The following is a 24,325-nucleotide window of genomic DNA, read 5'->3' on the forward strand; positions in this document are numbered from 1 at the left end:
CTCACCAGAACAGAGAAGAGAAACTTGCTAATTTCTTGACTTAGCAAAGAATTTGGTGTTCCCTGTGTCCCAGGAGTAATCCTATGGCAATGAGGACCTGCCACGTGGGTCCCCCTTCCCACCACCAGCTCATCTACCAAACGGAACCACAGGGTCTGGCACCAAGCAATGTGTGTCGGGCAAAGATATCGGAAACATTTTGGGGTGAGCAGCCACAGAGCAGGCGGTTGAGTGAGGTCTCGCCTGGTTTGCTTGGAAAAAAAAAATATTAAAAAAAGAAAATGTTGGAAGAATGGAGGAATGGTGTTTTGAGTCGTGCCAACCCCAGCTCCCAGAAGCTGGCAGGGGAGTCGTGGGAAAGCCCCACCAGTGGCTGCTGGAGCGGTGGCCGGGACGCGTAAGGGAGATCACACACTGCTATTGTCAGCCAGGCCTGCAGCCTCACTCAGAAAGTCGATCTTCAGTCAAGTAACTCTTGTCTGAAGTGAATAGGCCCTTGATGAAGCACAGAACAGGCTTTCAGTAAGAGTTTCTTGGCCTGTCCCCCTTAGATGTGAACTTGTTTTGCTTGCTGAAGTAAATATTGCACCCGCCGTGAATACTGGCTCCTACGGCGCACAAAAGGAGCCCTTATTCTGCAGCTTCTCTGCTGGGAAGGGTTTTCGTGTCTCTCTGGACTCTTGCTGGAGCCAAAAGTCACCCAAGTGAAGGCCCACAGCCTGATGGAGATGGTCAGGGCTGGTCAATAAACACGCTCTGTGCCGAGGGGTGGTGGGAAGAGCAGGGCCCAGGAGGACCCGACTCATTTCAGCTGAAGGGAGTGGGGAGAAGTAAGCAGCAGGTTATTTTGATGTGAAGATGCAGTGGCTGGGAGGTAGTCTGTGCCTGCAGGTGGCTTTGGAAGTGGCTTTTTCGCACTGTAAGGGTGGCAGCAGGCAGTCCCTCTTCTCCACGGGTGACACCGTACCCATTAACACAAATGCTTGAAGTGTGTAGCTCGTTATAAGTGTGAGAGATAACGTGAAAAGACAGAGCTTGTTGTATTCCTCTAGGTACCTGTACCTTCAGAGTTACCTTCTCCCTCTGCCACAGAGAGGAGAGGAGTTATCTTCTCCCTCTGCTCTTCTCCTCGCTTGAGTGGGCACGATAGGGACATCAGGGCTGGCTTCCTACCACGGGGTGGGCAGGAGAGAGGACAACTGGTCCTGTTTGTGAGAGAACCTCATGAAGAAAAGGGCTTCTTGAGCCCTTTTCCCTCCTCTTTTGCACACCCATGTTTGATACAAAAGGCTTAAGATGTCCTCAAACCAGGAGAAGGCTTTACCCCTCCAGCTGGAGAAGGACCTCTGTGGTAACGATGACTTAAGGAGCCCATCTACAGAACACCAAAATTGCCAATATTGCAAACATTGGCCCCAAACCTGCACTCAAAGTGGCTCCTGGCTCCCTGCTCTTCTCGGCCACTGTCTGCCCCACTCTATTCAAACAGAGCTCGAGCCCATCGTTAGGAGAACCACAACAAACCACCACCCCCCTGAAAGATCAGGAACTCTATTTTAGTTTATTGACTGCAGTCAAGTTTTATTATGCCTCAAATAATTAAATACTGCAACCTTAAAAATACAGGCCAATTTACCAAAATAATTGTATTCTGAAGATTATGTACATATTATACATTTTACAGTATCATGTAAACTTTTTTTTTTATACATAAGATAAATCTGATTTATGGTAACTAGAAAACCCAAAAATACTCGCTGACAAAAATATTCCTATGAAACATAAGCACTGTGTCTGGGACGATTAGGGAAATCGCAAACATGATAGAATTGAGTTAGAAAAATGAATTAAATTACATTCATATAAAAAGTTAAACTAAAAACACTGCTATGAGTCATTATTTTAAAAAAAGAAAAAAGGGAGAAATCCCAAAGCCTCTCCTTTCATATATTAACACACACTTTGCTGGGGAGCTACCCTGCACCTCATTTCCAGCAATGAGGCGTAGCCTCGGAAATCCAGATTCCCATTTTCCTCCCATTTAACATCCATTAAATAACTGGGTCTGTACCAATACAAACACTGAATATACTCATGCACTGTGATTATGTTGATAGTAGCTGACCAAGGCACAAGGTTTGTGTCGTTTCCCCTCCCTCCCCCCTCCCCACCCCTTAGATTTCGGCATGCGGGGCTAGAGAAGTTTGCTGTTTAAGAAAGAACTTCTGTGGGATTTGTTTATAGTTGGATTTTCACAGCAAGGACACAGAAACCCTTCCAGCATAGACCTAAAAATAAATAAGTAAAAGAAGGTAAAGGCCTTACTTCAACGTTCTTGCACCAATCATGTCAATTCCGTTAAGATGCTTTTTTTTTTTTCTATTAAAAAAATCCCCTCTCTGCAGGAAGCACGTCCCTGAGGCCACGTAGTTCTATTTCTCTGGTCAAATGTTTTATCTATGAACCAGGACAACAAAATTGTTCCTTCTGGAAACGTTGGGCCGTGCGACAGCCGTAGCGTTGGGATTTGGCGCAATGGATCGTCGAGTCTAAATTGGTTTCCAGCTCCCATTTCCTCTCAGCACACCACCCCCGGCGTTATCTGCTGTGTAGTGCATGTAATTGAAGTACCCAGGCATGCTCATTAAAATAAATGCATAATTTAACTGTATATAAACAGCTGCCCAAATTAACGGCTGTTAACCCGGCTGCGTTTGGAAGGCTTGTAAGACTTGCATATTGTATAACTGTTCTGCACCTATAAAAGGCCTGGTCCTGCAAACAGCAAGGCATGTGCTTATCTTCAAGGATTTGAAGAACCTCATGAGATAATAAGAAAGGAAGCTGCCCCTGGGCCTCTGTGAGCGCCGGGGCCAGCCCTTGGTCATAAACGTTGTCTCGAGGAAGACAGTGAGAGGTGGACTAACGGCAACTGGGTTTAGGCACTAGATATCTTCTCTCAGATGCTGAATGTATCTGAAATTAGACCAAAAAGGTCTCTGTCAGGCTTGAACAAGGTGAAAGTGTGTTTCCAAAATGGCCTTTATAAAACATGCACCGAATTACGAAAAATTAATCCTGTTGTGATGTCTGTTTATGTACAGCTTTAATAGAAAAGAAATCCTAATCTAGAGTATCAAAATACCGTATTCATATAAACATAGGAGAGCATCTAATAGAAAAGTAAAAAGTGTAAAAGAAAATATTTTTGGAAATGAAATATCCTGTAAGAGTTGTTGGGTTTGTTGTGGGCATTTTGTGTCTGTTTTTTTTTTTTTTAAAAAAAAAGACCCAACAGGAATTTGTGTGCTGCAAAAAAAAAATAATGAGGAGAGCTACATCTCCCCTCGTCTACGAGTTTTTGCTGCAACAGCTCTGCCTTCCTCCTCCTCCTCCTCTTCCTCCTCATAATTCTCTTCATGACCTTCCTTCTGGTTGGTCTCTTCTTGCATCTCTTGCTCTTGCTCTGCCCCGCCGTTATTCTTGTCATCTGCCTGATTGGGGGGGAAAAAACAGAAAGAATTAAAAAATAATAATCAGATTGAGTGCAACTGCCAGTTTCCTACTAGTTTATTCTGGGGCACTGAGATGGAGTTAAGGACCAGGAAGAGGGAATTGTTGGAGCTGATGGACAGAAACAGGAAAAGATTTCCAAAGGCCTTCACGGCAGCGGGAATGGACGTGAGGGTGGAAGGATGAGTTGGGACATGAAATTTTAAGGTCTATGATCTAAAGCAAGTAGAAGAGTGATGTCAGGTCAGTGTGAGGTGGTCACAGCTGTGATAAGTGTTTCCTCCTGTCACCGTGTCCGTGGGTTTCCAAAGTACTTACGTTCTCATCATTTTCCCCATATGGCTCCTCAGCGTTGCGCTCCAGTTCCCGTTTCTTCTCTTCAGTCATATCTTCCTGGATCTACAAAGCACAGAGAGGTTCTGGGTGTTTTCATTTCCTTTAAAAAAGTAGCCTGTGGCATAAACGTACACACTTTCACAGCTACACTTTCACAGAATGAAGATTCAAAGAAAGGGAGGAGAGTGCATAGAGAGGTTAAAGGAGGGAAAAAAAAACCCAACCACCCAATAATCAGGAAACTCACTTCCTCTGAGACTATAACTTTTAAATACAATTTTCACAGACCCTGTCATCATCAGCTAACTCAATTAGATTCCCATTCCACGTTTTAACTTTACACATATAGTATTTTCTCCTTGTCCTTCATGGCAAGAGCATCACAACAGCACAAAGAGTCACGACCAACACTCCCACCCCGCTCTGGACTCCCAGAACTATTTCATTTCTGATACACCATGAAGATATCTATGTCTGTGTTTTCCCAGCAGCTGAGCCATCCTTCTGCCAACTGCTCCTGGAAAACCACAAAAGAGCAAGGGGGGATCGGGAGCAAAGAATAATCTCTTCCAACTCCGTCCTTGAAGGGAGAACAGAACACACTGAGTCTTTTCCAGATCTTGATCTACCACTTCTGCCCTTTGTGGCAGCACTTTCCCTCATTTCCACGTCCCTTTATGGTTAGATGCAAATTTGAAAGAGGCAATTTTTTTTAACTTAACTTGATTTTCTTTTGGAGAATGCTATTATGTACATGGTGTAAGGTGCTTCCAGGAGGCCATTCAGCTCCCCCCATGGAAAAAAAATAAGCTGTTTCAGCCACCTGGGAAGCGTTGGCCACTCACTGCTGCCACCTACCCCTAAGATGCTGCTTTCTGCAGGGCTCCTGTGGAAAATCAGCAGGAGGAGAGAATATTTAGCAGATGCTTCCATCAGGAGGCAAAGCTGCTTGTGAACAAGTTGCTTGGGGTTCGGTGCTGCTGCCAGCGGAAGGGCAGCCATCAAACCTGGATCCCTTTCAGGGATAGATGGGAAAGGTCTGAACAACAGCAATGAATTATTGAGTCAACCTACTAAAGAAACTGTTCCCGACTACAGCATCTTAACTCGTTCTCGATGGCTCATTCAATCACTGCTCACTCTTTAATACTTCCAGTAAGCACTGGTCATAGGCCTTTATGACACATGTATTAAATTACTTCTCGTAAGCCGAAAAGTAATTGCCAAAGGCCAACTATTCCCAGTTCCCGATGACCTGGTTTGATTTAAGTAACCACATTCTGGACCGGTGAATTCTAAGTGTGTACCAGCTAATCTAGACAAAGTGGTCCCCACGAGAGACTAATGAGTAGCTGTTTCTATTGCTTTTTGTAAATCATTATGTATGAAGTACAAAATAGCGATTGATTAGGTACGGACTGAAGAGCTGGGGGGCAGCTCATGGGAGCACAGGCATAATAAGTGTGTGGCATTCAGCATCCCGAGGAAAACCTCCCCTCCCTCCTTTTCTCCTCCAGCTCAAAGCCCTGTGCTAACAGCTTCCTGCCTGTTTGGCTCCACGAATAGCAGGGCTTTACAGAACTTGGATTGATTAGGAGGAGCACAGATAAATCAAAGTCAGAGCTAAGGAGTAAGTGGCCGAGAAAGCAGTTTGCCCAAAACAGCAGCGTGTGATTAGAGATGCAAAGTTAATGAGGTTTTCCGTGACCTTGGGAGGGATTGACATTTTCTGGAATTTTTCCTTCTGTTGTGAATGGCTTAATCTTTTCAATTATTGCACAATTAATACCGTGCTGCGGCGTAGAGTAATGGATTACAGCACATAAGCTTGAGGAACACTCGATAAGTCTAGAAGTGGGCAGCAGAGTAATGGCAAAGACTTTCTTGTTTCATAAAGTCAAAGTGATTTGCGTTCATTTTGCAGTTATAAAAGACACCACCGTTGATGGTTAATGGATGTGCATTATGCTGCCTGACTCCACTTATCCCTTCTGTCTGTTTTCTTACCTCTTCTTCTCCCTCTTCCTGGTATTGCTCATCCACATTATCTTCCTGCTGGTCTGGATTTCCTGCCATCTGCAGAAAGATCATATCAAAATTCAGTTGTACATGCGTGCCTATTAACTTTAGAAGACTGAAGGTTAAAGCTTCTTGTTCTGGAACTAAAACTTTCTGTAAAGCTAAAGTAACAATAATAGTGTAAGAACTTTCAGTGTGTTCATTAGCATTAACGGTAGCCTGGCTACATGATTTAAAACTGCCCTAAATTAAAAAAAAAGGCAGTGGATTATAATAGAAATCACAGAATAAAGCAAGATTTTCCATACTAAGCAGGAAGACAATGAAATATTCCCACCATAAAAGACCAATGCCATAAAAATAGAGATTATCTCTGCCCAGAGGAGTTTCCAGGTTAGAGATGGTTGAAATGCGCAGCATTGGGTGGAATGGCCACAGAAGGAAAGTGACACCACTGCTTCCAGCTGATCCAGTGCTGACTGCACTGAAGTGGCACAGAAGGGACTTGTGCAAAGACACGAGGGTTGTATGAAGGGGTGTTCCTGCAGGGGCTTGGGGGAAGGTAAATACAGGGGCCCTGAGGCTACAGAACCTCGCTGAGCGGAGCCAGTGATGGAAAAACCAGTGTATCACCAGGAGTAATTCCACACTTTCACCTGCCCGTGTCAAATATGGCTTAAGAGAGATCTTTACAAATCCAAGTTCAGTTTTCCCTGGCCAAGCTACACTACACTGTCCTGAAAGGGGCCCCACAGACACTTCCTTCCCCTTTACTGACCACTAGGTGCTCTCCCATTCCCGGACGTCCTTGTTTGGGACTGGTTTGCTTGTGCTTTTCATTTTCATCTGGTAGATTTTCTTCTCTCTCTTGCTCGGCTTCCTCAAACTCATCCTCTCCCTGGTTGTTGGGGTCATCAGCAGGATTCACGTCTTCCATGGCTGCTTTCTGTAATTTTCAGAAGCGAATGCGAATGTTAAATACGTATTTTTATCTCACTGTCACGCTCCATTTCACTTGAAAGCTACCCCAGCATGAGCGACATTAGAGCCAACTCCATTCCCACTGAAACCAGCTGGAATCTTTCTCCACTGGGTCCAACCCCAACCAGCAGAGAAGCGTCAGCTCCTGAAAGAAAAAGTCCTTCAGCACCGAGCGCAGACAGAACCACAGTATTGGCCTCTGTCTGCTAAAAACCCGATGGAAGCTGATGGCTTATTTCACACAGGCTGCTGAATTCCTTTTGTTTACCCACTATTTGATAACTGACAGTGCCTGATAAGGCCAGGTGAAAAAAAGATAAGAGTTTAAATGCTCATGGCTCAAAAGAGCTGACGTGATCTTGCAAGTGCCGCTTTGTCCTGCAACATTGACCTTGTCTACATTTCCAATAAAACAACACCCACTTCTTGTAATACTTTGCCATTGACAAACCAAGCACCTCGCTCGGTAAAAGCATTTCTGGTGTCTCTATAGCTGACAAGTTAAAGATCCTTTAGAAATACTTACTATCCAACTTAATTTGCTGAGGGGAAGGGGAGTAAAGAAGATACGCTCGATGTTCTACACCACCAAGATGGAACTTGGTGGGAGGCACAGGACTGAATCTCCTGCACCCAGATCTCTGTGCACCCAGCTGTGGTCAGTGCTCAAGTACCTTCTCTTTCAGGATCTCACACTACTTCTGTACTGACTCCAGCTGGTCTCAGTGGCTACTGAGATGGCTCTTACCCTCTAAACCAACAACAGTATGAGAAACACCATCACCACTCTTTTCAACTGACCACCACTGAGTTACTCCTGTTATTTTTTGGAATCCAAGTTTACCTATTCCAGTCCCAGCTGAGTCCAAATCCTTTATTCCACCCAAAACACAGATCAAAGGAATGCAGAAAAGCAACTTGCTACCAACAAAGAACCTTCCTTTTGATTTCTTCCCAAATCAGTAAGGACAACTTTAAAGAGATCTTAGATGTAGTTTTAAACTGTCAAACCTATCTTCTTAGAAGACCTCTGGTTCACCTTATTTCTGCAATAATGAGACTTATGGGTTTTCACTTCAGTAGCGATCGCAATCCACAGCATCTTAATTCATACTCACTGAGTCACCATCACGCTGATTTTCTACTTTGTGTTCTGGTTCTTGCTGTTCATTGGCATTATTTTGATCATCATCTTCACCTTCATCCTGGTGCTGGTTGTCACGTTCATAAGCTGACAAATTTGTGATATTATTATTGTATTATAGCAGTTCCCAGTTAATGAAGTCTCCTATATACTAGCTCCCATACGTGCTTTGAGCAGTAGGGAGCCTTTACCTAAAGATATAATGCTAACACAATTGTTTTAGTGATAGTAGGAAACCGACAGTGAAAGATTATACAATTTGAAGAGATCAAACAAAATCATAGGCAGAGCCAGGAATGTACCCAAGATCCACAAAGCCCTATTCCTTTCAGGAATGTGGACGTGATCTTTAGTAATCCCTGTATTTCACCCCGTCAGTTCAGCCAGTGTTATTTGAGCTTCTGGTTTTAAATTGCAAGTTCATATTTCATTGGAATCCAAACTGGATATGAACTGAATATTAAAATCTCTCATGAAAGGCAGTGCACAGGGAACCTGAGAACATGGTAGGGACAGATATTTTACCTTACCTCCTTCCTCCTCCTGAACGCCTTGCTCTTCTTCTCCTTGTACAATATCGTGGTCCATGTTATCGTAATGAGCCTGTTGGCTGAGAAAATTAAATGCAAATACATCATTTTAGTTTCAAAAAATTTTGAACTAAGCAGAAGTATAAGGAAATACAATAGGGAGGGTGAAAGGCATGTAGAAGCCACAATGTCATGAATATAACTGCATTCACAGTAACTTTATGACACTAAACGGGTTTGTTGGTTTCTCCTGAAATCCTACTTTTGTCTCTACAACACCAATAATACTACAGTGACCCTTGTCCAGAAAAGCCCTCAGGGAATTAACTCGAAAACAGCATCTCATATTTAAGAGAAACTTTAGGTATCTTAATGTGTATCTGATACTGGAGCTCCTCAGTACTACAAGATCATAATTGCTGCTTAGCAGAAGATAATTACTAATTTGAAGCAAGCTTTAAGACAAAGGGCATTGTACGCCAGAAGCCCCCAACGTCCCCAAAGCATGTGTGTGTGGCAATGCGTGGCACTCATTACTCCAGATTTTAGAGGCTTCCACAGTAAAAGGAAAATAAAAGAAGGAAACAAGCATCTGTGTGGCAATGCGTGGAACTCATTACTCCAGATTTTAGAGGTTTCCACAGTAAAAGGAAAATAAAAGAAGGAAAAAACCCTTAAAATAGCAAGATTTATCTTTGGAAAGGAGAAGATGAGGGTCACTGAATTTAGTTTCTGGGCAGTCTCGGTTTATAGCACTCAACCAGCCTCTTTTCCAAGGTGGTACAGTAGAAATCATAAAAGCCAGACACAGACCGTGACAAACTCATGTAAAAGAATTTAACCTTAGCTGGTTTTTATAGAGTTTTTCTCCTTGTTCTGCCTGTTTCTGCAGCTGAAGCTCTGTTTCTTCAAGCTGTTGTTGCCGTAAGAGCTGTCCCCGCAGCCTCTCCTGGTGCAGGGATTCCTGATGCTCTCGGAGCCGATTGGCTTCCTCTGCTCTTTGGGCTGCAAGATGTTGCTGCTCTAGTTGTTGTTCATAAGCTTCCTTATGTCTTTTTGTTGCAGCTTTTGTTGACGTTGTCTGTCAAAGAAAGGTGTTAATCACAGATCAATCATAATTTCAAAGACCAGAAGCGAGCAGGCACAAACCTGTCACAAGAGGGAAAGATCTCCAGGTGCTACACGCAACAGGCAAAATTACAGCAAAATTATGTTAAGTTTTCTTGGCTCTGCTTAAAGTTTAATTACTTTTTTTTTGAACGCAGACTGGAAGCCTCGGGGTGTTTGTGGAGGGCATGGGGAAGGAAGAAGAGATAATAGGCTGGGGGACACCATGATTTTCTTACACATCAATTGCGCCAGGGGAGGTTCAGGCTGGATATTAGGAAAAATTTTTTCACTGAAAGGGTTCTCAGCCATTGGAATGGGCTGCCCAGGGAGGTGGTTGAGGCACCATCCCTGGAGGTGTTCAAAAGACAGGCTGATGAAGTGCTGGGAGGTATGGTTTAGTGATGATGCTCCTTGTTTGTTGTGTGAGTGTCTATTTTTGTCAAAGTTAGGTTGACGGTTGGACAAGATGATCTTTAAGGTCCCTTCCAACCTAGAAGATTCTGTGATTCTGTGAATAATAACCCCACCCTCCCCAACATATTACCAGTGAAAGGAAGTTTTGACCGCTGACAATTAAGCAAATATGTGTCCATTGATTTAACTGGTAATTTCAGTAGGGCTGCTTTAAGCCTTAAGGGAGACGCTGCGCGTTTTTTAAAGCCAGTAACTCCAGTTTCCCAGCTTAACCTACTGCTGCTGTTCTAATCCGCTGCACCTCTTCAACAGCAGCTTCTCATCACACTGGAGTTATCGAATTAATCTGCTGGGAAAGGAAGTGCTTACAAAGCCTAAGGTGAGATCAGTAAAATGTATTTTCCACTGGAGATCCGATCGAGAAGGTGAATGGTTTTATTTAGAGCTGCACAGAGCAAGGCTTGCCATCGCTGCGCGCTGATTTCCCCTGGCTATTTTAGGCACGTTCATCTTGCAGTTAAAATTTCCTGTCAAGTGACAGCGAACATTTAGATGGAAATGTGTTTACAGAAGGCAGGTATTCCTGACAAGGAAACACGCTGCAATTTGCTGAGATGCATCAAATTAGTGACACAGCATCAAAGTGCTCAAGACAACTCTCATTCTGCCTTCTTCCCATCAGCTACCTCGGGCCTTAAATTTTAAGCAGGAGATGGGATTCATCCCCACTGCTCTTTTTTTTTTTCCATCTGTTGCTTTTTGTCAGCAGAATTAATGCTCATTAAGGTGCATCTGGCAAGCATTCAGTACGTGTGAGCCTGAATCCTATGCATCCAAGTGCTCTAAATCCCAAACTTTCTATCAATATGATGCTGATATTACCTAGAAATAGGTGAGTGCAGTACAGGGCCAGCAATGGTAAGAGATACCTCTGTTTAAACAGCCAATCTAATCAATTAGTAGAAAACAAAAAGAGCTCCATACCTCTGGATGAAGATGATCGCCCAACATGTTGGTTTCTTCTTCCTTCTGTTCCTGCTTTTTCCACTCATGCTCTTCTGGTGCTTGATCCTGTTCCTCCTCTAAGCGCTCAGGCTGACCTGCCTGCTCCATTTCTTCCTCTTCGAGTTCTTTTTTGCGTTCCTCTTCAACCTGATTAACACGTTGCTCGTCATCCTCTCCAGCTTCTTGTTGCTCCTGAATATTGAGTTCTTTGGCATGCTGGCCCTCACTAGTCCTTCCCTGCGGATGGAAAGGCTCAGCTCCGTCTTCTTTTTCCTGGCTATTTATTTCTTCTCTCTCTTTTGGCTTCTCATCCTGCAAACCAAACACAAGATTATGTGTGCGCAAGATATTCTGGATTTCATATTTTCAAGAGTCAAGGACCAGATATGGATGCCTTTATTCCATAAAGGAGTGAAGCTGTAGTCAGGGGAGCTAAATTCCTGCTTTGGAACAAGCTGCCCCTCCTGCCAGATGGTGCCACCACCCGACCCTTGGCTCTGCAGAGCTGCACAAGGTGTCGTGCGACTGCACCATGAAGTAGGTTAAGCCTTGGTTTATCTCAAGTGGAACAAAACCATTGCAATTCTGTATCAACAAAGGAAGCTTGGCATTTGTATTTCCTCTGGGTTCTGCTGGCCAAGAACTCTTGTAACAAAAAAACTACAACTAATGTTGTCACTTCTAGACTTTGCCCACAACTTTGCTTTTGTTTCTTTCTGAACATTGGATAGCGTGCCCATTTGAACTATGCTGACTTAAGTATGTCACCGATAACTTATAAAGACAATTTCTTCAGAACTTACTAAAGCTTTTCTGTAGCACGAGATACCTAAAATTTTAAAGATCACTTATTATTAAAAAAATGAAGATTTTTAGCAGCTTCTTAAAAGGGCTTACATAAACCAGTTGTAAGTGCATTTACAGTCATGTGAGAAAAGATCATCATGACCGTATTTTTCTCCTACTCCACAAGATTAAACTGTTCCTCACCACTTTACTCAAGAACTGACAAACACGTACAATTACACATATGCTTCTGATGGAAGTTAAGCCCAAAGCTAGGATTTGGCTGGGTAGGAACCATTTCCAAGAGTGTCTGTAGCCAGTCAGTGCTTTATACCTCCTTGTGCTCTTCAGCTTCATTGCGTGTCAGCAGGTCGCTGTGGGGAGACTGTGCCTCTGGTTGCTCCTTTGGGTCTTCTGACTTCTCAGCCTGTCGGAAACTTGGCATTTTGTTGAGTGTGTCCTTCAACTGCTTGTACTCCTCCACCTGGGACTAAAGGCAACACATTAATTATAGCGCGTCCAAATCAATTTCTTAATAAAACGTAGTCACCTCAGAGTGAACTTGCTGGCAAGACACAGGGTGGAAAGACTCAATATTCACATCAGAGCAAATACCAGGGAGGAGAAAGGACGGGAGGTTTTAAAATCGGTTGTTTCCACGCACTAGATAGCATTGATTCATCACAATCTTTTCAGCCAGAGTGCACATGCATACAAAGTCTCTGCAGGACAAAGATGGAGATTTGATTTATTCATGCCAAGCAGGAGAATTGTCAAAGGGGGATGATGCTGTTTTCTTGGCAGACTAAAGCGAGGGAAATGGGGAGCACCACAGCTTCTCCTTTACTGGTAGAAAGAAGTGCAGTTCTTCCAGAAACGGTAGCTTGGAAGTATTTACATGTCATGAAAATGCCAAATTCTCAACATTTAGACAGGCATTACACGAGACAACAGCCAACACAGAGAACTGAGGGAAAGAAAGTCATAGAACACCTTTGGTGAAGAGGAAGGGGAAAAAAAAGAAGGAAGAAAGTAAAAAAAAAAAAAGAGAGGAAAAATGTAAATTTCTAAAGTCTTCCTGAAATGCAACTGTAAAGTGTTGTAATTTGATTTGCTGTTAAACTCTGTACAAAATAGGATACTTTCAAAAAGCTCTGCAGTCCAGTATGAGACTCCAGACCGGGTGGTAGCCCAGTCCCTGCCGATACAGCAGACGTGCAAGAAAGATTATCTCACAAAGTAACATTTTTGAGATGGCCAGGGTTTATAAAAGCTGACCAGCTGCATTTAGAAAAGGTGGTGCCACCACGAGAGGGTCTCTCTGCTGCTCAGAGGAGGCGGTGGGTGTGTTTACTGCCCATTCTGAAGTCAGAGGTGCATTTCACAATCTGTTTCAAAATTCAGGTTAAAAACCTGGCTACAGTTTACACTGGGTGACCGTGTATGTCGTTTGTTGTGTTACGTGGTATCATAGCAATCAATAGTACAGCAGACAGGCACGATGCATCGATGTACAATGCATAATACTCAAACAAAACAGCATCCACAGTGCTACGGATTGACATGATGCAACACATAACGGCTCCGCAGCCAGACGCACCTCGAAGCATCTTCAAAAGACTAGGGGTGTCCGTTAAAACACACGGGCCTAAAAGCAAAGCAGAATGCACAGTAATTACTTTTGTCATTCCAGGGGGGTAATTCTGGTTTTCCTGATTAACCTTTGGGGAGTCCGATGCGAAATTTTAGAGGAAAAAAAATAGTATTTACTTAACAGGTGCCTGATTAGTTTTTTTCCCCACTCACGGACCACGTGGAGATTAATATACTGAGATATTTAAACAGCGCACGTCCGAGCAGAATTCAAGTTCTCCGTTCCACTGCACGAGTCATTCTAAGCTGAACATTGTGATTCAAGGCCATAGCCCGAGAGGTATTAATACTGGCAGAAAGACAGGGTTTATAAAAATATATAATGAATCTGTCTGGCTGTTTGAGCTATGGAAAAGTACAAAGATTACAGTGCCTTAAAGATTCAGGTCACAAATTCATTAGCGCAGTATTGACTACTGATATTTAATGTCTAGAATACACTTAGAAATGGAAGGGTCACTTATCAAGCTGTGTTTCTAAGCAATAATCCCTTGTGAACTTTCTGCAGCTGGTTTGCAGGAGAAACTATGGGGCTGTGCTAAATATCTTCTGTTCTGAAAGAACGTGCAGGAGCCTTTTCTTGAAGGAAAGGTTCTCCCTATGATAAATGCCATGTTCTGATTGCAGATAGAAAGGCTTTGTGCAACACAGGTTTTCTGGTTAAAGAATCAAAGCCAGGTGAAATACATGGAGCTTCTTCCCTTTGGATTTGGTGAACTTTAAATCAGATCCTGGATTTGCCTTTGTGGAATCTCGGATGGCAGCAGATACATATCAAGCAGCTAATGTGGCCGGTGGGAAAAAGAGCTTAAAATTAGCTGCCAGCATATTTTAGTACTGGAAATTATGATTCTTCATATATTTAGTCTATGAGGGACTTTCCTGCTCTTTCCTTAGTTTTTGAATATCTAAACATATTGAACTGGGGGAAAAAAAAATAATCCAATGCTTTTAGTGTTGCTAATGATTTTGTGGACCATGAAAATACTTAAATGAAGAAAATTAGTCAGGAATAAAAATAAACTTCCCCCTGCCTCACTGCCTTTCCCTCTGATCTTTCACCAATAGTCTTCCTCTGCTCCAACATCACTCCTCCTCTCAGATTCCCTGTGGCCTCCACAGCTTGTACTGGCACAGCTGACTGAACCTGCAATAGTCTAGCAAAGGTTGCGCTTCATGGATAATTTACCTGAAAATGACATTTAAGAAAGAAAGGAGATGCTGCTGCTGCTGCTTTTTAAGTAATTTGAGTTCCACCTGGAGTTTACATTCCTGTGTATATACTCTCCCTCTGTTGCACTGATGCATATTGCCTTGTAAACCTTCTGGCCATACACAACACACTTTACAAAGTCTTTATAACGACACACGTGTGTCAGTGGGGGATGCTAAACTATCAGAAGTTCTTATCAGAGAAGACAGAGAAAGAAAGGTATTCGACAGCTCTCATGGAAGCAGAGATACTCTTCTTATCAGTAATACATGCACTCTTGGGCCTCAAATATGGCTTTTTATTTTCCGACAGCCCTAGAATTTGTTGCAGCTTCTTCTTAAGAGCAACCCTTTAACTCATGCACTCCCCTGCAGCGTGAGCACGGCGCTAACTGCGGATTCCCCATGCGAGAGGCCACATGCAGAAGGTTACAGTCAGCTGAATCAGGAGAAACACGTTTTAGGGAGGTTAGAGCTAAGTAGAAGCTGCTTTCCTTTCTGACCTGTGCAGCAGCTAGTGCACTCTTGTGGTCTTCCAGTGTCACCACAAGCTGGTTGTGTTGGGAGAGTAAATTCTTATGCTGTTGCTACACAAAAAGAAGAACATTACACGTTTCACATAAAGTTCATCCTAAAGGTAAATTAGGTAGCCTGGGGGGGAATTTTGAAGTAGGAAGATAATTCAATTTATTTCGAAAAGAAAATCCTGAGCTGGAATGACAGCATTTATTTATTTAACATGGAACGCGTATTAAACACACAGAAAAAGAGAGCATGCCAGGAAAGAAACTTTTGGAGGCCAGAATTTGTGTAACTAAAGTAAAGTTAAAAGTTGGAGTAGATGTTGATGAACGTTAAAAAAAAAAATAGAGCCAGAAAACATTCATTTCAGCAAACATAGTTCGCCAAAATACAACTCTTAAACTTGCAAAGTCAAATTTCCAATTCCAATTTCAATACTAAATACTTCTCTTCCAATTCTTCTGGGTTTTGTTTTTTTTTTTTTTCAAATGAGCACATACCTAAACTGCAGGTGGCAAAAGACAAGAAATCCAGTTCGGCTGTATTCCTCTCCTTTTTGCCACAAAACAAAAAGCACAAGTCTTCAACACAGCCCAGTTCTGGCTTGTTAAAACTGGGAAGAATTTTGCTTTTTCCTAATGGTGGTGGAAGTTCTCCTCTAAGCAAAGCCTACCTTGACATCTTGTAACTGGGTGTGAACGTCTTGGTGAGCTTTTCTCAACTGCCTGTTCTCCTCCCGTAAGTTATACAGGGATTCTGTTTAAAAGAAATGACATACAGAATTTAAACCCAGTCAGATTTATAATACTTGATTAGGCACCAGAATTAAGACTATAACAACAAACTAATAACATCCTACACAATTGCTATAGTAAAAATGGATTACTGTAGTTCTATGGCTTCTTTATGTTACATCTCTCCCCAGCCCTATAAAAAGCTTTACATTTTCAAGCAGAAAAACGTAAAATTTCACTAAATTTTACATTAGAGCACGCAGTCTGCAACTGGAATTATGCATCACTGTTCCTGGTGGGGACTGCAGACAGCAAAATTCATTATGATAATCTCAATCTTTAAAACACAGAGAGAAAGGCACCCTCTTCTCTTCCTCCACGGTGCATCTGGCGAGTGAGAATTTTATGTCACAGGACTAAGCCATTCTTTGGGCAGAGCTGCCCAGATGGCCAGCATACTTAAAAAGCTTGACGTTCTGGGACCAGGGAGAGGGGCTTCTTTTCCCTACTCCTTCCATTCTGTTGATGTGGAATATTGCAAGCAGACAGAGGCAAGCTCTCCCCACACTCCAGGCTGCAATCCAGCCCCGTCCAAGAGCTCAGCTGTGTGACTCTGCTGGTGTAGTGCCAAGGCAGAGCTCATCAACAGCCTCTGCCTGCAAAGCACAAACACCACAGACAACACTGCAGACAGCTCCAAAACCAACTCATGTGTGTTCGGGACACGCGGCAGAAACCGGCTGAAGGCTCTTGGCGCCGAGAGCCCCCTCCTTTTGTTCTATGCAATTGTGTAATTAGGATTGACGAGGTCTGCAGACTGCAAAGAATCTGTTTAAAAGGGAATTGGATGCCAAATAAAAAACCAAATGCTTCATCTTCCAAGTATACAGGTGCAACAGTGGCTCAGAGAAGCCGAGAGATATGAGAAAACTAGGTCTAAAGTGTATGTAAAGTCACTTCATAGAAGCACAATTACAGATCTGACAGATGTGGTAAACATTCTTAGATTACCCTTTTCTGTAAATGAAAGGCAAAGTGGCAAATCTGTTTTTCCAGGTTTATAAAAGTCTTAGAACTGAAAATGAAAGACTGGATAAGCCATCCTCTGACACTTGATGTGCTTTTAAGTGCTGTGTTTCTTGCTCTTTCTCTAATCTAGATAGAGAAAGGAAGCACACACAGGAATTCAGAAAGAGGTCAGAGAAAATAAAGAAAATATAACTTATCAGGAGGGATAAGATGGATGAATGACTCGTTAGTGAGAACAGGGAGGATGCCTTTCTGTCCCGCATCACTCAAAACACAACGACAAATACACACTTTCATGCAGACAGGCAGACACAGTTGCATATACCCTTCAGCTTAGAGATCTCCTGCTCCTTTTCCTGCTGCAGTTGTACGTATCGCTCCTTGTGATCGCTGAATGTCCTGCTGAACTCTTCTCCTTGTTTGCGGTGATCTTCCTCCAGCTCAGCATGCTGTTTCTTCAGTTCTTCATGTTGACTCTGCAAATACCAAGTTGGACACTGGAACGGTTGCGTATCTGCATATCTGGCTAATATTGTCTTTGGCAATTTGTTAAACGACTCTAGATGAATAGGAAGCATTCAGAACAAGAAGTTTATTATTCAAAGCATGCATATTGCAGCTCCTCTCCAACACAAAATGATCTCTGTGATTAGTCTCCTGTTCTAGGGCGACGTCACCTCACCCTCCAGTTGTGCTGTCCCACTGGGAGCTGCTGAATGTGTTTAAGAAATTCCTTACGTGCCAAACTACGTAAAGTCTGATAAAGTCAGCGTTCCACACAAGTAATTGCATTTTATAAGACTGAATTACCCGCTGGAAAGCCTGACTAGGAAAAACTGCACTAAATCATCTTTTAATGGTACTGCTGTAAGAGGAAGGCACCCTCCATGTACTGACATTCCAGGGCTGTATCTCCCTGCCACAGCAGAATACCAGTGTCCTGTGAAACTGGGTATCCCAGTTACCCACCTTCAACATCTGGTGTTGTACGCTCAGCGCGCTGTATCGGCTGTTTGAGTCTTGCTGTAAAAAAAAAAAAGAAAACACTGGTGTTAAATGGAGCAATGCTGTCATTCCCCCAACCTCTGTACACGCAGTTATTTAGGAGCCACAAGCCAAGGGACCTAACTCCCCAGGAAACAAATTAATCTCTCCACTGGCTTTGAACCACAGCAAGCACATACACTGTACACTTACTGCAGCAACAATGTATTTTAACTCCGCTCGCAAACTGCTCCCCAGTTTCAACATGAAGTAGACATAAAATCCTAATTTACTTGCTTTATAACGAGTTCTCTACAGGTCTCTGGGTCCTCTGCCAAATACAGCTTTCCTTCTGGCACTCGGTATATAGAACAAAGTTTCTTGATGGTTTTATACTTTCCAGTTCAAAGACCATGTGTTAGAAAGTTGTCACTGTCCTTCTCCCCGTGGACTAAGCTACTAGAAGATTTCTAATGCCTTCTCATTCCCCCTTCCCCTTAAAAATAGTAACATTATGTTTGAACTACCATAATATAAATAGGAGGATGTTTTCTAAATTAATTTTCTGGAAAGATATTAGTATCTCCTATTATAGCTCAAATAATTAGGAGTTGCAGAGCACTTAGGCATGCAGAGCAGAAATGTGCTAAGTGAGAGCTCTTTCAATTAGTATTTTGTAAGACCTCTTCCTTTGAACAGTTATAATTGCAAAGCATTTCCTTCTTCTTGCACCTCAAATAGCATCACGTATTAAAATCTTGTACCAGGAACGATGACTTACCCTTCCTTTATTTAGTGTTTCCTGTGCTTCTAGTTTATAAACAAGAAAATCTACAACACAAAAAAGAAAATACTGGTGAAAAAACCCAGGAAAATTAGAATCTGTACTTAAATAACATAACTGTTGCATATATAAATTCTCTTACAAGCTGAATGCTTATGCAGTTATGATTTTTTTGGAAAAAGACATTTATAAATCATGTTTTCTTGTACTTGGATTAAAAAAAAATGTAATTTAAGCAGTGTGAAGTCTAGGCTAAATTTAATAAAACAAAAATTTCTCCTTTTGTTCCCTGATCATCTTTTTTGGATTTAAAAAAAATGTAATTTAAGCAATGTGAAGTCTAGGCTAAATTTAATAAAACGAAATTTCTCCTTTTGTTCCCTGATCATCTTTTCCAGGATTTGAAAATGCCCACTCACCTTTGCCAGAGCAATGGGACAGCTCTACACTAGATGGCACCAGAAAGCCACCCAGAATTGCACGGTAAGAGTAATTTCTTACACGTTCTTAAGCTTTGCTGAAGAAGTTATTTTAATTCAGCAGCTGAGTCCTCAGTTTTAGGAAGAAAACAGGCTTTACTCTCAAATTTGTAGTGAATTTAGAACAAAAGACTCACAGAAAACTCAGAGGACTGCATTCGGCGGAAGGTTCGTAGAGGGCAGCCGCTTAAGAAATACATGTGCCAACATTTCCCCCTCACACACACACACAGAATTTAAGTTTTAATCAGAAAATGGTATGTAAGTATGTGTTTACCCTTAAGCATATGTAAAAACACTGATTCAGAGTCTAATTTCACATTGATGGAATGCAGGAAAAGATCTCATGGTTTTGGCAGAAGTTTTAAGTTTTCAGAAGGCTGGAACAGGGTTTACACGTGCCCATACTCCACGTACGTGTTTGGTTTATGTACATGGATATACACGTATTATCTGTGTGTACTATGCCATGCTGCTGTCATCTGTAAATAGTACTAAACAGATGATTACTTTTTAAAAAGATTAAATAAATAAATAAGAGATACTAAAAAGACCACCACAGATCTGCCAAAGTGGTCCTGCTAATGCGTTACACATTTTTTAACTCATTTAAAATTGAACAAAATACATCTGAAGTTACTTTCTAAAATAATCAAGTTATATCAAATGTCAAAATGAAAAGCACAGTTTTACCTTCTTTAGCTTTCTTATGTTCAAGCCTTTCCTTTTGTAATGACTTCTCTAATCTTGACCTGTGCTCATACACAACTGAAAAGAGAAATTTTATACACAATTAATTTAGAAAGTAATATATACAAAAGCCACCACCCACCCTCAGCACACCCAGAGAGCACTGGCACAGAATCTATCAGGAAAAAACAAGTGGAATGAGGTCAGAGGATAAAGGACTGTTTGTATCATTTGGACAGTAACATTTTTTTTTCTTTTTTGCATGTTTTATTGCTCCTGGGTTATTTCCATAGCACAGACACCGTGCTATGGGACAGCTGTTTGAGTGATTTGGTTATGGAGACAAAATTTACTCCACAAAAGTTACTAAATCCTCTTTCCTCCTTAGGTGTGCAGGTGCCCATTTCCCCCTGCTTTTGTCCTCTCCTACCTTGTTTGTAAAGAGATAAGGAAATAAGAGAGGACAACCTCACTGCCAGGGTAAATCCTTGCAGCAAACACATTGTTAGAAGGAAGGAAGAGAGATGCACAAGAGCAGGAGAGCTTAGAAAGGTGCGGCAGAACAACAGACAGGTTGCTTAAGCTAAGACGTGGAGGACCTGAGCCCTAAATTCTTTCAAAAACTTGGACAACTCGGTTTTCTGCGACCTTCTTTTGGTAAAGTCTGGATAACAGAATTCTTTTACACCCCAGCACCATTGGATATCCACAGGCTGCACAATGGAACACTTAGATATAATGTCCTGCATTTCTTAGTCAGCACGTGCTGACAGCAACTATACACCTGCTAAAGCACCCTGTACTTGCAATGTCCATATCATCCGAGGAGGATTTAGGGGGTTTTGAGGGGTTTTTTTTTCACCCCCTAGTTCAGGAGATAAGGCAGGAAGAAGAATAGAAATCATTTGAAGGTCCAGGATGGCTGAAGCATGAAGCTGAACTGGACACTTCTCTGTAAGGCTGAGGTATCAGAGCCTGCTCGTCAGGAAATCAGTTTGGGTAAAATTTAATCTTAACTGATTTTTTAAATCCATTTATGCATTTTCTTTAATTGAGCGAAAATACCCACACGATAGCCTAGAGATGAATGTAGAAGTGCTCTGTGTAGAGAGCTTCAGCCAAAACCCAACACGCTGAGGTTTCAGGGGCACCACTCATAGTACAACCTGCAGCATCCCCAGCAGAGCAGGTCACAGTGGCCATGCAGCGTGTAACGCTGTGTCTCACTGTCTCCTCCAGCACAGCCACCAACTACAAAAACTGCAGGTTTTTTGGAAAGGTGCTGTGACATGCTCTACAAGCCCGTTGAGCTGACACTGCTACCAGAAGAGGTGGTTCTGCTGCTTGTTCTCGTACTGTCCTTCCCTTCGCTCTCACTGCTACAGGTGATGGGACAGTAGGACCTCACAGCTGGGGACAGGGTAACAACTTCTTCTGGTGGCAGTGCTGGTTTACACTGTTTTTACGAGAGCAGTAGCAATGACTGGCAGTGCCCTGGAACACTGGGTGGTGCAGCAGGAGACAGACTGCTCCAGGTTTGATCCCAGAAAGCAGACACAACCTTATTTCTGTATTTTTGTATGGTATGATGATCACTCTTGGTCATATCAATGGTCCAACAAACCAACCACGCCATCTCTCAAGACCCAATGAGAGCAGATGCCTAATACAGCACACACACAAGGAGCCTACGGTATCTCCTTGGCGCTGTCTCCCAGCCATTTATGGCTCCCAAAGACCATCCGAGGTGACCACAGGTCCTTTGCTTACACCATTCCAAAATGGATTTTACTTTTATGAATTTGTCTAATTGTCCGCTGTATCCACATGTATTTCGGACATCCAATATCCTCCGGCAGGGAGTCCCACCACTCAGCTGCCAGCAAAGCAGCATTTCATTCAGCTTGTGTTTTGAACATCTGGTTTCAGATGGCTCTGTGGAGCGATGGGGCACCTCAGTCCCCATTTACCCTTTCCTCATCACTCAGAGACTGAAGGTTCATTATCTGAAGTTTGCAGCAAAGATAATTCAATTAAAACTCTTGCAAATGTGCAATTATATTTGCTCAAGCTCAGTTCAAGACAAGTACCTTTAACTGTCCAAATTATAATTTGCACTCTTTTAAAGATTTATTGATTTGTATGAATAGAATGTGTGAATTTTCCTTCAAAAGTAGGAAACTCATTTTCTGGGAAGCAAGCCACTAGCGAACATAAACCTTCAAGAAGAAGCATCAAATAAAGAACTGTAGCTTGGCAGCCACAGAAAACTCCTCTTGCACCTTAAAACACGTTCTTAATTCCATCAAGGTGTATCCTGCAGGCTCTGCAGCCACCGCCTTATCGACAAGTGTTTACATTTTGGCTTAGAAGCTGGATTGTTAATCAATCCTTGTCATCTATCTCTACTTCGCTATTTATCTTCTAAAGTCAAGGGCATCAGTCAAGATGAACTAATGCACCAACACCCTCTGCAACAAAACAAGCATGTCATGAATATTCACGAAGTCACCAGCAAGTAAGCTGGAAAAAAGGGGAAAAAAGTGGCAGCCCCACAGTAATGGTTTTCTCTCAGCACGGAAGATGGTGAATGCCATATTATATTGCAAAAGGATCAGTGGTTGTAGCAGAGCAACTCGGGAGAGAAGTGAAAATCCATCACGGGCTTCCCCTCCCACGCAATCAGGGGTGGAAATAGGCTTTTTGGCAAAGAGACTAAACCACAAACGGATTCAGAGGTAACATTTTCCATTTTGCTCCTTTACAAGGCAGCGCGCCTTCCTCGGCTCCTCCCAGTGTTTTAAGAAGAGCGTGGGGAGGGGAAACCCTACACAACAAACCCATAATGAGGGCAGGAAGAAAGGAGAAAGAGAAAGCAATAGTTTGGGGTTTAGGGACCGCCGTGCTCTGCACCTTTCACAGCTCATTGCATCTCTGCTTTCTTGAGCTTTCTTGGCTTTCTTGAGTCACCATGAACTTCCAAGCAATGTCCTTACACCCCTCCCGGGGAGTGCATCCTCACTGCTACCTTCTGCGTGCCGACCTTTGAAATACAGGAACAAAGCTGGGAATGTCCTAAAATAGCCCTTAGGATGGCCAAAAAGGGCTAAGAAAAACCTCCCCCTACACCTCTCCCTTTTCTAGTTCATTTACTGGTTGGTTCGGCAATGTTTTTCTCCCATAAAAGTCCATAACATGCAACATAATGAGACTTTGATTAAGAATAATTATTAAGAAAGCATATTTTCCAGGTTTTCTCACTCTTTTGGGGACTAGACTGCAGGTCAGACTTTGTGAGTATATATAGGAGTTTATCTCCCATAAATGTAAATTATTCCCAACGGTCAAGAACTTCCTAAGCAAGAAGAGTCCAAACGACAAGGCTCTTGTTAATACAACAGGGGATTTCTCCTTCTTCGCTACCAGCCTGGACATGAGACACCTGAGCAAGAATCTCAAAGAAATAAATACATTGAAAAATATGGGGTTTTTTATTATAGGTTTCCCAACTGGGGAATGGAACCTATATAGGAACCTGACACATTCCTACTGGTGTGATGCACTCACAGGGCACTTCATGACCAATTTTTTCCAAGGTAAATTCTTAATTTTATACTGATTTTTGCAAAAATAATTGAACTTTGTTTCTGTGTTACATTTAATAGAAAGGTACGAAAAAGGGAAAAAACCATTGTCACCTAATGGCTAACGGGCACTATTGCAAAGCTGAAATAACTGCAGGTTATCAGTTTAATTCTTCAAGTTCCCTATATAATGATATAATCCCTACATGAACCAACAAGAAGAACAAACTCACAGAGAGGTGACCCAGCCCAGAAACAGAACCAGTGACATCCCAGCTTGTTAAAACACCTTCCCCCTTCAACAGGGAAATATTTAACAGTTCTTGAATTGATCCCAATTAAATCAAGTCCTTAATTTAAGGTTCTTCTCATACAGAATAGAAAGTGGAAGAGAAGGGGGGAGGGCTGTGATTCTCTGTAGGTTCTCAGGAGATTACACCACTTTGACCATCGCTGAACGTTAATTGCAACACAGGAGTCAGGCAATGCGACGAAAGCAAGCTTATTTAACTGTCATGCTTATTTCTCTTATCTTTCCTTTGCACCTCTAAGCAAAATAAGCCATTATTGTATATTTAAAAGAAAGTCTTTCCTATTTTACATTATCAGCAATTTTGCAACTGTGTTACTTTGGTACTTTGGTCCGTAAGAAGCGTGATTCCAGGGTCTAAAATATGCCAGCTCCCACTATCTTACATACTGGAAAATTAAGATTACACTGGGGTTTAAATATACATGATACAAGAAATTTTATTATTTTCAATGTTATTGTTTCTTATGCAATTGTGCAATCTTTCTCTGAGCTTAGAGTAACAC

At 42.3% G+C, this 24,325-nt stretch overlaps 1 protein-coding gene across 3 annotated transcripts in view; it reads right to left on the reverse strand.

Annotated features, from left to right (window-relative positions):
- Positions 1-1,560: 1,560 nt before the first annotated feature.
- Positions 1,561-24,325, reverse strand: part of GOLIM4 (golgi integral membrane protein 4) — a 34,541-nt gene continuing 11,776 nt past the window's right edge. For 2 of the 3 annotated variants that reach the window (XM_014938826.1, XM_014938824.1), the window contains 15 exons: positions 19,929-20,003; positions 18,754-18,803; positions 17,958-18,011; positions 17,314-17,464; positions 15,899-15,981; positions 15,207-15,290; positions 12,173-12,328; positions 11,032-11,364; positions 9,366-9,604; positions 8,524-8,603; positions 7,968-8,080; positions 6,647-6,814; positions 5,857-5,925; positions 3,832-3,912; positions 1,561-3,494 (listed from right to left, as the gene is read on the reverse strand). In XM_014938826.1, coding sequence (XP_014794312.1) covers positions 3,336-3,494; positions 3,832-3,912; positions 5,857-5,925; positions 6,647-6,814; positions 7,968-8,080; positions 8,524-8,603; positions 9,366-9,604; positions 11,032-11,364; positions 12,173-12,328; positions 15,207-15,290; positions 15,899-15,981; positions 17,314-17,464; positions 17,958-18,011; positions 18,754-18,803; positions 19,929-20,003 — 1,895 coding nt within the window. In that variant the 3' untranslated portion in view covers positions 1,561-3,335. The remainder of the gene's footprint in view (positions 3,495-3,831; positions 3,913-5,856; positions 5,926-6,646; positions 6,815-7,967; positions 8,081-8,523; positions 8,604-9,365; positions 9,605-11,031; positions 11,365-12,172; positions 12,329-15,206; positions 15,291-15,898; positions 15,982-17,313; positions 17,465-17,957; positions 18,012-18,753; positions 18,804-19,928; positions 20,004-24,325) is intronic. The other variant, XM_014938827.1, reaches the window with a different exon arrangement.

The sequence above is a fragment of the Calidris pugnax genome, unplaced genomic scaffold, assembly GCF_001431845.1.
Source record: "Calidris pugnax isolate Ruff unplaced genomic scaffold, ASM143184v1 scaffold52, whole genome shotgun sequence".
In the NCBI taxonomy this organism is placed as follows: domain Eukaryota; kingdom Metazoa; phylum Chordata; class Aves; order Charadriiformes; family Scolopacidae; genus Calidris; species Calidris pugnax.